This window comes from Doryrhamphus excisus, linkage group LG1, assembly GCF_037039965.1.
Source record: "Doryrhamphus excisus strain RoL-2023G ecotype Guam linkage group LG1, RoL_Dexc_Guam_v1.1, whole genome shotgun sequence".
In the NCBI taxonomy this organism is placed as follows: Eukaryota; Metazoa; Chordata; class Actinopteri; order Syngnathiformes; family Syngnathidae; genus Doryrhamphus; species Doryrhamphus excisus.
The window spans coordinates 1,711,746-1,722,942 of record NC_136357.1 but is presented as its reverse complement, the minus strand read 5'-3'; the positions used below and the strand labels follow the sequence as shown (position 1 = coordinate 1,722,942).

Genomic DNA, 11,197 nt, shown 5'->3' with positions numbered 1-11,197 from the left:
TGCTTTATTTATGCAAATTAATTCAAATAAATGCTTTATTTGTATTGTATTTGTTACTGTACAGTAGTATCATAAGACACCACGCATTACGTTTGAAATTCACCGTTGACAGCGGAGGCCGGGTCCACCCAGAGACGCCCCAGGTGAACAAACCAAACGCACCTCCTCCTTGAAACGCAGGCTGTCACGTGACTGTGTTTACTTCAAGCTGCTAAATGCGGCTGGGCAACTTCTCGTCGGACCGCTTGGACGCATAAATGTTTTAATCGTTGACGAGCGTCCGGAGTGACAGGTACAAGTCAGTTCAACAGCTGAATTTGCGTGTGTTTTGTCAACCGATAGTGTTTTGTCGACGAATGACCACCGCTGTGTCGGTGTGAGTCGGAAGCTAGCAAGAATTTGAGTTAGTGTCGTCAAATCTCATGCATTCTTTCCGACATTCTAACCATAGTTTGCTTTTGGTCGCAAAGTTAGAAATTCTACACATCTAATATGATGGTATGATCGACGAGAATAGCAGTTTAATTCGGCGTGTATCTTTCCAGAAACACTTTGTCGTTAAACATAGTAAGCTGTGGAATAGTTAGCCTGGTTGGGTTAGCTCTTCCTGGTAGGACGCAGTGCTAGCTTGCAGTCAACCGAGGCGGAACAAGTTTTTGTTTTGTTTTAAAACGTCGATTTGTACCATATTTACTCAAACTAAAAAAAGACCCCGCAATTCTTTATTGACCACCGGCACATTCTAAATATACAACTGAAGAGTTACGCCCTACAAACATAAATAATCGTCATTAAAAAAATTACATACAAGAATGGTATGGTATGATACGTTTGTTTCAGACATGCGCAACAGGTTACATGAAGGAACATCGTGTGCAGTTCAAATGTCTGAAAAGGAATAGGAAGAAGCAGAGTTTCTATTTAAAGCTAATCTAAAGCTACAGGACAAAATAAAATCTGTGTCTAGCTATGGAAACGGCATGGCTAGTAGTGCTTTATTATCACAGTCCTTTAACATGTTGGAAGATACCATCTTTATCCTTAATGGTCGGAGCGTTTGAGTGGCTTCAACCAACCAGTATTGATTTCTCCATTTTCTGAACCATGTCTAATTTCACTTTCATTTTCTTTGACAGCCTGCCATCATAATGGCAGAGTCAAGCCTTTTGTTTGGGGAATAAAGTTAATGACAAAGGGGGGGGGGGGGAGCAACACATTCTTCCACCACACACATGCAAGTAGTTCTTTTTCACCTACATGATTTTTCTTGAAATTTATGTAACTTCTTCACTAAAATATCAATATGGCAAAGTTGCATCCTTTCACTTTTCACTATGTGGTTCATATTTTGCTTTTAGCATCTTTAATATTAGTGACCCCCACGACCTTCATTTTTTCCTCAATGTAGCCCTCATAAAAAAAGTTTCCTTTAGAGCAGGGGTCTCAAACATGTGGCCCGCGGGCCAAATGTGGCCCACAGGACACTAGTTTGAGGCCCCCGCCTTGATATGAAAGTTTAATGTTAGTGCGGGCCCGCGCAAGTTTGATACGGATGTTGTATGGTATCATGTACCCAGAAAAAAATTATTACGTTTGATTAATGTTCATGTTAAAGGTTAAATAACTGTTAATAGTTATCCTCCCTATCCGTGTGGATGTGGTAAGTTTTTGGCTATTTAAGTTTAAAGGAAATAACTCGAAGGCTACCGTTTAGGTCGCTAGCTCTCTAGTTTGCGAGTTAGCATGTGTCTCAAGACCCTGCAGTTGCGCAATATGTTGTAAATAAAAAGAGTATAAATGTGACTATAGTCGTGTTTTGTCATGTCTACAGGGCTCTAATAATGCTTTGTTCATTTTAATCTGAAAAAAATCATTTGTCTACCCACCAACTATATGTAGTTTCTTAAGTTTTTATTATTTGCTGTTTTATTATTATTTTTATATTTATTTGTTACTGATTGATTGATTTTCTTTATTCTTGATTTATTTATTTTCCATCTTATTTTGTGCAGAAAAATAAAAAGTAAGATATTTAAGAACAGTGGAATGTTTTATCAGAGCTTTTATTGTAGAAAATCGGAACCAAAGCACTGAAAAAGTTTGTATATTTTTCTGTTTTTAATAAATGCGTTTTTTTTTAAACCGGATGCGGCCCAGCCTTGCCCAGACCCTAGCTCCAGTGGCCCCCAGATAATTGAGTTTGAGACCCCTGCTTTAGAGACTCTGAACTTCTAATGCCTCATGTTTTGTTATTTTTTAAATCGTTTTTCTTATCGTTTTCTTATCGTTTGATCTCTCATCCTCAGTTGATAGGCCGAGATGAGCATCTTTCAAGACAGAGCAAAACATTTGGTGGCCGCTTACGGTCGCGCGTTGGAGCAGCAGATCTTGAAGCGAGGCTCCTACCTGGCGTGTGCAAACGAGGAGCTGTGGAAGCAGGTGGAGGAGCTGCTGAAGGAGGAGAATGCTCAACAAACGCACTGCTTGGGCCTGGAGACCCTCAAGGTGATGGAAGAGTCGCTCAGGATGAACGCCGCGTCAACAAAAACGCCGAGAGCCAGTAGCGGCAAACACGTGAAAGCAAGAGGAGGCTTGCAAGGTCTTGGGAAGGCGTTTGAGGTTCTGGAACAAGCTGGTCTCAACCTGTACCTTGGGCACTGGAGGGAGGAGTACAAAGAAGTCAAGGTCCATGATGGATTTTTTTAAAAAGTGCTTTTTATTTTCTTGTAATAACATTTGCTTCTCTGGTCTCTCAGATGTACTCCGGCATGTTCACGCACTACATCAAACCCGTGCTGTCCCCCGCCCAGATTGAGAAACTTTTCGGTTTGTTGGGGTACCAGTACTCCACACGGCGGGAGCAGCTTAAGCTCCAGTCCTTCAGACCCAGCCCAAACGTGTTGGAGGATCTCCTCCGCTTGTCCTGCGCCTTCTTCCTGGCACGCTGCGAGTGCCGACTTCTACTGGCAGCCCTAGAGAAGGGCGGCGGGGACGCCCAGTGGGAGCTGTGTGTGGTCAGGGAGAGACAGCGGGGGCATAGCCTCAAGGTTGGCAGCATTTCCTTTCTTCCGGGGAACGAGTATCGCACTATATGACGGCATTTGCGTTATTGCAATATGTGTGTGTGTATACGTATAACATTTTCCCCAAATTACAGTTTTATTGCATTTTGTTTCTCATAATCTCTGCAGTTTTGATGAGCAAGTGTGTTTTATATATATATATATTTATTTCATCTCAGCTTTGCCTATTATTAGTATCAACTTCGATTTTTTTTCCCCAAATATTTAAACTTTCTTTGTAAATAATTGTTGGAAATTTTCTTTTTCGGAACATTATGACAATGATTATGATATTATTATGATTATTATTATGATAATGTTATTTTCTCCTCAACAATTTTTTCAAATATTGCTACAATTTCTTTTCAAATAGTAAATCTTTTTTTTTAATAATCTACTTTTTTCTTTAATATTTACATTTTATGCTCCTAAAAATACATTATTTTTCCTAATATTGTTTTTTTCATAAAATTACATTTTCTTTTTCATTTCTGTAGTTTTTTTTTATTTTCCTACCTTTTGGACTTTTTCTTTTAACTTTTAGTTTTCTCATGATTATGACTTTATTCCCATAATAGTTTGACTAATTTTCCCCAAATTACAATTTTATTGCATTTTGTTTCTCATCATCTCTGCCGTTTTGATGACCACGCATGTTTTTTTATATATTATATATATTTTTAATTTATGTATTTATTTCATCTCAGCTTTGTCATATAGGTGAAAAGGCCTATTATTAGTATCAACTTTGATTTTTTTTCCCCAAAATATTTAAACTTTTTTTGTAAATAATTGTTGCAAATTTTCTTTTTTCGAAACATTATGACTTCATTTGCATAATATTTAGACTTTCATCCCATAATGTTATTTCTCCTCAACAGTTTTTTTCAAAGATTGCTACTATTTTTTTTTTCTAAAAGTAAATCTTTTTTTTTTTAAATAATCTACTTTTTTCTTTAATATTTCCATTTTATGCTCCTAAAAATACACTATTTTTTAAGTTTATTCTTGTTTTTTTTTCATAAATTACATGTTTTTTTTCATTTCTGTAGTTTTTTTTTTATTTTCCTACCATTTGGACTTTCTTCTTTTAACTTTTAGTTTTCACATTATGACTTTATTCCCATAATAGTTTGGCTTTATTCCCATTATTTTCCCCAACTAATTTTCCCCAAATTACAATTTTATTGCATTTTGTTTCTCAGAATCTCTGCAGTTTTGATGAGCACGCATGTTTTTTATATATTACATATATATATATATATATATTTCATCTCAGCTTTGTCATATAGGTGTAAAGGCCAATTATTAGTATCAACTTCGATTTTTTTTCCCAAATATTTAAACTTTCTTTGTAAATAATTGTTGCAAATTTTCTTTTTCGGAACATTATGACTTTATTTGCATAATATTTAGACTTTCATCCCATGTTATTTTCTCCTCAACAATTTTTTCAAAGATTGCTACTATTTTTTTCTATTAGTAAATCTCTCTTTTTTTTAATAATGTACTTTTTTCTTTAATATTTACATTTTATGCTCCTAAAAATACATTATTTTTCCTAATATTGTTTTGTCATAAAATTACATAATTTTTCATTTCTGTAGTTTTTTTTTTCTTTTCCTACCTTTTGGACTTTTTCTTTTAACTTTTAGTTTTCTCGTGATTATGACTTTATTCCCATAATAGTTCGACTAATTTTCCCCAAATTACAATTTTATTGCATTTTGTTTCTCATAATCTCTGCAGTTTTGATGAGCACGCGTGTTTTGTATACATTATCTTTGGGACCCCAAAGTTTGCTCGAGTGCGACTTGAAAGATGTTCTGATGAAAAATGTATATCACGATGCCAGGTGGCGCTGGACAACACCAAGAGGACCATGCGAGTCAAACAGCCGCTGATGGAGTCTGACGGGGAATCGGATGTGGATCTGTACACAGACAAGCAGGTGAACGGTGGACAGAGTGTGACGGTCGTCCACGACGACGACCGCCCCCACAAGCTGGCGCGGGGCGACCACCACAACGGACCCCGATCCTTCCCGGCCCCCAGAGAACGCATTTGCGTCTCCACACTCAACTACCAGCTCACCAGCGTGTCCGAGTCGGAACCGTTTGGGCGCTCCTCAATCGGCGAGGAGTCTGTCGACGAGGACCTCCAACCTCGCAGTCTCCAAGCTGATTGGGTAGCGACGGAAAGCGGCAAAGTCTGCAGTTGCCTCCGCTCCCCCGGCCTCTACCTGAATCAGTGCATTGACTGCGACGCTTTCCACGACACTTCCTGCGCCACACTCGAGCGTTGCTGTCACGAAGGCCACCAAGTGCGGCTCCCCACCAAGATGAACGAAGCAACAACAACAACGCCGGCGGCGTCCAACGTATCGCCGACCCTCAGCAGCAGCGCGGAGATGTCGGCAATGGCGGCTTTGTCTCTGAGCGATAAGCCCAAACCGCTGAACCCCATTCGCCCGACCAATCAGCCAATCACCTACCACGACTGCTGCGACCTCACCCGCCCCGACCCCCAGCTGGCGTGTCTCACCTGCCGCGTTTTTCACGCGGCGTCCTGCGACGCCGTCGACTTGTGCCAAATTCAGCACACGCTCAAAACCCTGGCCCGCTGCTCCTGCGGGCGGCCGTGCGCCAGGAAGCCCATGGTCCTGTGCCGGTACTGTGCCAACGAGTACTGTAAAAACTGCTGGTACAGAAGCCCCTGCAGTTGCACCTGCGGCGAACCACTCGACCAGGTGTCTTCCGTCTGACGTCTTTGCACTCCTTCCTGATGGTGCCTTCAAGAACATCAGACGTTCAAACGTTGCCTTATAGCAGGGGTGTCCAAAGTGCGGCCTGTGGCCCATTTTATTTGGTCTGCAGCACATTCTAAAAATAGAATTTATATCAAAACTGAACAGCAAAAATTTTTTAATCAGTAATTTTACAGGAGGGGCGGCACGGTGGTCTAGTGGTTAGCATGGTTAGACCTCACAGCTAGGAGACCGGAGTTCAATTCCACCCTCTGCTATCTCTGTGTGGAGTTTCAAATTAATTAATCATGATTAACCTTTATTTGCAACAACAGTGTGTGTGGAATATGCCAATTTTTAGATAAAAAAACAAGACACCAGGCTGCATGGTGGACGGGTGGTTTGCGTGTAGGACCTGAGGTCGATTCCACCCTCGGCCATCTCTGTGTGCATGTTCTCCCCGTGCATGCGTGGGTTTTCTCCGGGTACTCCGGTTTCCTCCCACATTCCAAAAACATGCTAGGTTAATTAGCCACTCCAAATTGTCCATAGGTATGAATGTGAGTGTGAATGGTTGTTTGTCTATATGTGCCCTGGGATTGGCTGGCCACCAGTCCAGGGTGTACCCCGTCTCTCGCCCGAAAACAGCTTAGCTCGTGAGGAAAAGCGGTAGAAAATGAATGAATGAATAATTTTACAGGAATAAATTCAAAAAAGTAAACTACTGTAATCTTAACGAGGAATAAGTTGGAATTTTATGAGAATGTAATATTTTTATTGAAAAAAAAAGGCCTTTTCTGGAAAGTGTGGCCACCCCTGCCTTCCAGCTTCAGTCATAAACTGCTTTTCTTAGTCGCTCCTGCTCAGAGCAATTATTAATCAACGGCCATAAATTCTTATTTTTTTATATGACTTCATTGTTGGGATTTCAGCCTGTCTTTCCGAGCAAACGTGGTTTTTGTGTTGTCATCGGGCAGACTGATGATGCTACACTAAATGCATACTTTAAAAGGAAGGTGGCTTGGAATGAAATGATTGTGTTTAATAAAACCAGATCTCTATCTGAAATGATCTGAATTAGTTTCCTAACACCTCGTTTATGGCGGTTAATTGGTTCCACACCCGACTGTGATAAGTGGATTTACACTGGGATTTATTAATGGGATATTTTCTTAGTTAAGGCATAGATAACTTGTTTACAATTGTCTAAATACGTTTTTTGTGGTTAGCACGCGGGCCTCACAGCTAGGAGACCCGAGTTCGATTCCACCCTCGGACATCTCTGTTCTCCCCGTGCATGTGTGGGTTTTTTTCCGGGTACTCCGTTTTCCTCCCACATTCCAAAAACATGCTAGGTTAATTAGCGACTCCAAATTGTCCATAGGTATGAATGTGAGTGTGAATGGTTGTTTGTCTATATGTGCCCTGTGATTGGCTGGCCACCAGTCCAGGGTGTACCCCGCCTCTCGCCAGCTGGGATAGGCTCCAGCACCCCCCTTGTGAGGAAAAGCGGTAGAAAATGAATAAATGTGTTTTTTGTGGTTAGCACGCAGGCCTCACAGCTAGGAGACCCGAGTTTGATTCCACCCTCGGACATCTCTGTTCTCCCCGTGCATGCGTGGGTTTTTTTCCGGGTACTCCGGTTTCCTCCCACATTCCAAAAACATCCATCCATCCATCCATTTTCCAAAAACTCCAAATTGTCCATAGGTATGAATGTGAGTGTGAATGGTTGTTTGTCTATATGTGCGCTGTGATTGGCTGGCCACCAGTCCAGGGTGTACCCCGCCTCTCGCCAGCTGGGATAGGCTCCATCACCCCCCGCGACCCTCGTGAGGCTAAGCGGTAATTAATGCGTTTTTTAACCCCTTGAGGATGACAGGAGTACTGCAAGCCCCACCTGTAGACAGTTGTCAGTATTTTATTGTCTTGAGGCGTCGGACTGCCCCAAATCCAAGACTGTGTGTTCTATTCGTTGTGTGCCTGCCAGCTGACATTGATGAAAGTCTTGCTGTCCATGCGGTCGATGTAGAGAACGCCGTCCAAGTGGTCCATCTCGTGCTGCAGGATCCGAGCCGGCCAACCGCTGGCCTGCCAAGTTACAGCTTCTCCCGTCTCGTCCAAGCCTGGGGAGGACATTTGGGGAGACTGTCGTCAGTCTGCTTGAGTGACTCCCCTAAGATGTAAAAAAAATAAAAAGTACCTGATACTTCCACAGACAGGTAGCGGGGAACGGTGGCAGAAAAGCCTGAGATGCTTTCACAGGCCTCCTGGAAGAGCACTTGTGTCCTGTCCAGCACTCTCAGCTGGGGGTTGACAAATATTCTTAGTGGCTGGAAAGAGAGGCCGCGCCCTTTCCTTGACGCGGGCAAACTCTCATCCAGCATCTTTTGAGGGAACTCCAAGGCCAGGATCCGAAGTGGAACCCCGATCTGCTGGGCGCTGAGTCCAACACACTCAAGTTTACGCATCACTTTGACAAGAGTGGTGATTACTTTCTGAACTTCCGGTCCTTTAATAGAGGAAGGGTCAACTTCTGCTGCCGTGGAACGCAGCACCGGATCACCGACCTGACACACGTGATGGTACGGAGGCGCGGGAGGGGGCATCACCTTGCGTTTCATGTACTGAAAGTAGGAACGCACCTTGACGTCGGTGCCGTAAGAGTTGGCAGCGACCACCTTAGAGCCGGGTAAGGTGTAAAGAACGGAAGGGGCCGCACAAAGTCTCACACCCAGGCGGGACAGCTGAAGCAGTGAAGAAGGTGATCCGGACATCGTGGAGCTCAATGTCACGTTGGGGCAAATCTTTACACGACGAAACACAAACCTTACATACACGTTTTATTCCTTTCCAGCGATGTTTCACGGGTGACCCGACACCAGGAATATTTTTTTAATTCGTTACTCGGGCTGTTTTTCTACTTAAAACAGAATCCAACCTCAGTTTTGCACACTTCCGGGTCAACAACGCCGGAGAGCTTGACTTTCACAATAAAAGTATGCCACTGTGTTTAACGCTTTTGTATTACGTTCATGATCATGACATAACTTTTATTTTGACGACAAGCAATAATGGCATTTTAGACATTTAGACTCCCCCATAGTAACACCAGTTATTTACACTTAAAGACATTGTATCACGGCTGACCTGTCCAACCAGGATTGTGGCGACGTTTCCCGACACCAGCAATATTTTTACAATTCTTTACTCGCGCTGTTTTTCTACTTAAAACAGAATCCAACCTTCCGGGTCAACAACGCTGGAGATCTTGACTTTCACAATAAAAGTACACCACGGTGTTTAACGCTTTTCTCCTACGTTCAGGATCATGACAACTTTTATTTTGACGACAAGCATTTGACAAGCAATAATGACATTTTAGACATATTTTTCCCCCCACACACATTGTAACACCAGTTATTTACACTTATAGACATTGTATCATCGCTGACCTGTCCAACTAGGATTGTCAGCTAAATGTCACGTTGGGACAAATCTTTACACGACGAAACACAAACCTTACATACACGTTGTATTCCTTTCCAGCGATGTTTCACGGGTGAGTCATGTTTGTGACGACGTTTCCCGACACCAGGAATATTTTTTAAATTCCTTACTCGTGCTGTTTTTCTACTTAAAAAAGAATCCAACCTCAGTTGCGGACACTTCCGGGTCAACAACGCTGGAGAGCTTGACTTTCACAATAAAAGTATACCACGGTGTTTAACACTTTTCTCTTACGTTCAGGATCATGACAGAACTTTTATTTTGACGACAAGCATTTGACAAGCAATAATGGCATTTTAGACACCCCTCCATTGTAACAACAGTTATTTACACTTAAAGACCTTGTATCATCGCTGACCTCTCCAACCAGGATTGTCAGCTCAATGTCATACATACACGTTTTTTTCCTTTCTTGCGATGTTTCCCGACACCAGGAATATTTTTAAAATATGCTGTTTTTCTACTTTAAACAATACTATTTCCGGGTCAACAACGCTGCAGAGCTTGACTTTCACAATAAAAGTACGCCACGGTGTTTAACGCTTTTCTCTTACGTTCAGGACCATGGCAGAACTTTTATTTTGACGACAAGCATTTGACAAGCAATAATGGCGTTTTAGAGTTGAAATATTAAACAGTAAGGGAAAAGTAACAATGTTATGACAATAAAGTGATAGTATAATGACGATTTGCAAAGATCAAGAAAGTTGAAACATTTACACTTTTAGTAATATACCTATATAATAGACCTATATATCAAAGCTGAAATGCATTTTCAGCATATCTACATTTACAAAATAGCATTTCATTGATGGGCAATGTCATAGCATGTTCCACCACTAGAGGGAGCCAAATAAATTACCCGTTCAAGTTCAATGGGTAAATTATCACATAAAACATGAGCTAACAGTAACATGTAATTGTACTGGTATTTTTGCTATTTATATGAATAGGGCCGAAATGAGAGTAGTGTCCTCTAATTTTAAGAGTGGTATTTTGATGTATTGCGTAAATAGTCGAGATGATGTTGTGGTCATTGTGTCAGACATTGACCCATGTACTGGAAGACCAGTCACATGGAGGTAGATCTGCTCGCCTTTGGACGCTGATGTTTATTCACGGATTGAGCCAATAAGCGGAGAGGAGGTCAGCTTACGTATGTCCAGCGGCGCCCACGGTGCAGCCGCTGTTCACATGATGCTCAACTGTTTGCACATTCGTTGTTGAAAGTACTGCAAAGGACGTAACTTTCCACTTACCGAGGGTCATGGGTTGTAAACACTTTCCTGTGTTTGCAGGGTGGACTCGAAGTGCCGCTTCTGTCTCGTAGGCCAGATGAGGACATTTTTATCAGAAACGTATTTGCCCTTGTTCTTATCAAAGATTAAAGGCTTTTTAATAAAAATTAATTTAATAAGTGTTGGCTCGTTGAACTCATTGGTTATGAAAAATGATTGACCTTACCTTACCTCACTGGTACATTAATATTAAATATTTTTATTTTTTTAATTTAAATTTTATTTTTATTTATTTTTTTAATTTTTGAATGTAATTTAGAGATTAAATTTAATGTTAAGGTTTTCACTTTTTGCTTATGTCAACTTTGTGCTGTTGACGCCCCGGCAAAACACAAGGCTTCATTATGTTGTGTTTTGTTTTACAATAGTAGATAGTAGTAATAGTTTTACACTTGCGGCAACAATGTTTTGTGCGTGTTTTACCGTTTTTTTTTTTTTTAACATATCCAAAGAACTTTGTTGGTATTTTTGTATTTGTCACACAAGCGTTTTTAAAGTTTTAATTGTGGCACACAAAAGACCTAATGTTAAGAAGTTTGCTTTATAGTGGTGAACTTCTTTTTACGTGTTCACATGTGTTT

At 41.2% G+C, this 11,197-nt stretch overlaps 2 protein-coding genes across 2 annotated transcripts; one reads left to right on the top strand and one right to left on the bottom strand.

Annotated features, from left to right (window-relative positions):
• The first annotated feature begins 141 nt into the window (after positions 1-141).
• On the top strand, positions 142-8,833 carry spata2l (spermatogenesis associated 2-like). Its single transcript, XM_058076515.2, has 4 exons — positions 142-292; positions 2,307-2,685; positions 2,757-3,047; positions 4,918-8,833. The coding sequence occupies exons 2-4, from the start codon at positions 2,320-2,322 to the stop codon at positions 5,824-5,826; spliced, it is 1,566 nt and encodes a 521-aa protein (XP_057932498.2). The 5' UTR covers positions 142-292; positions 2,307-2,319; the 3' UTR covers positions 5,827-8,833.
• pdf (peptide deformylase, mitochondrial) lies at positions 2,753-8,791 on the bottom strand. Its single transcript, XM_058076518.2, has 2 exons — positions 8,012-8,791; positions 2,753-7,934 (listed from the first exon to the last, which is right to left on the bottom strand). The coding sequence occupies exons 1-2, from the start codon at positions 8,583-8,585 to the stop codon at positions 7,777-7,779; spliced, it is 732 nt and encodes a 243-aa protein (XP_057932501.2). The 5' UTR covers positions 8,586-8,791; the 3' UTR covers positions 2,753-7,776.
• Positions 8,834-11,197: the final 2,364 nt, after the last annotated feature.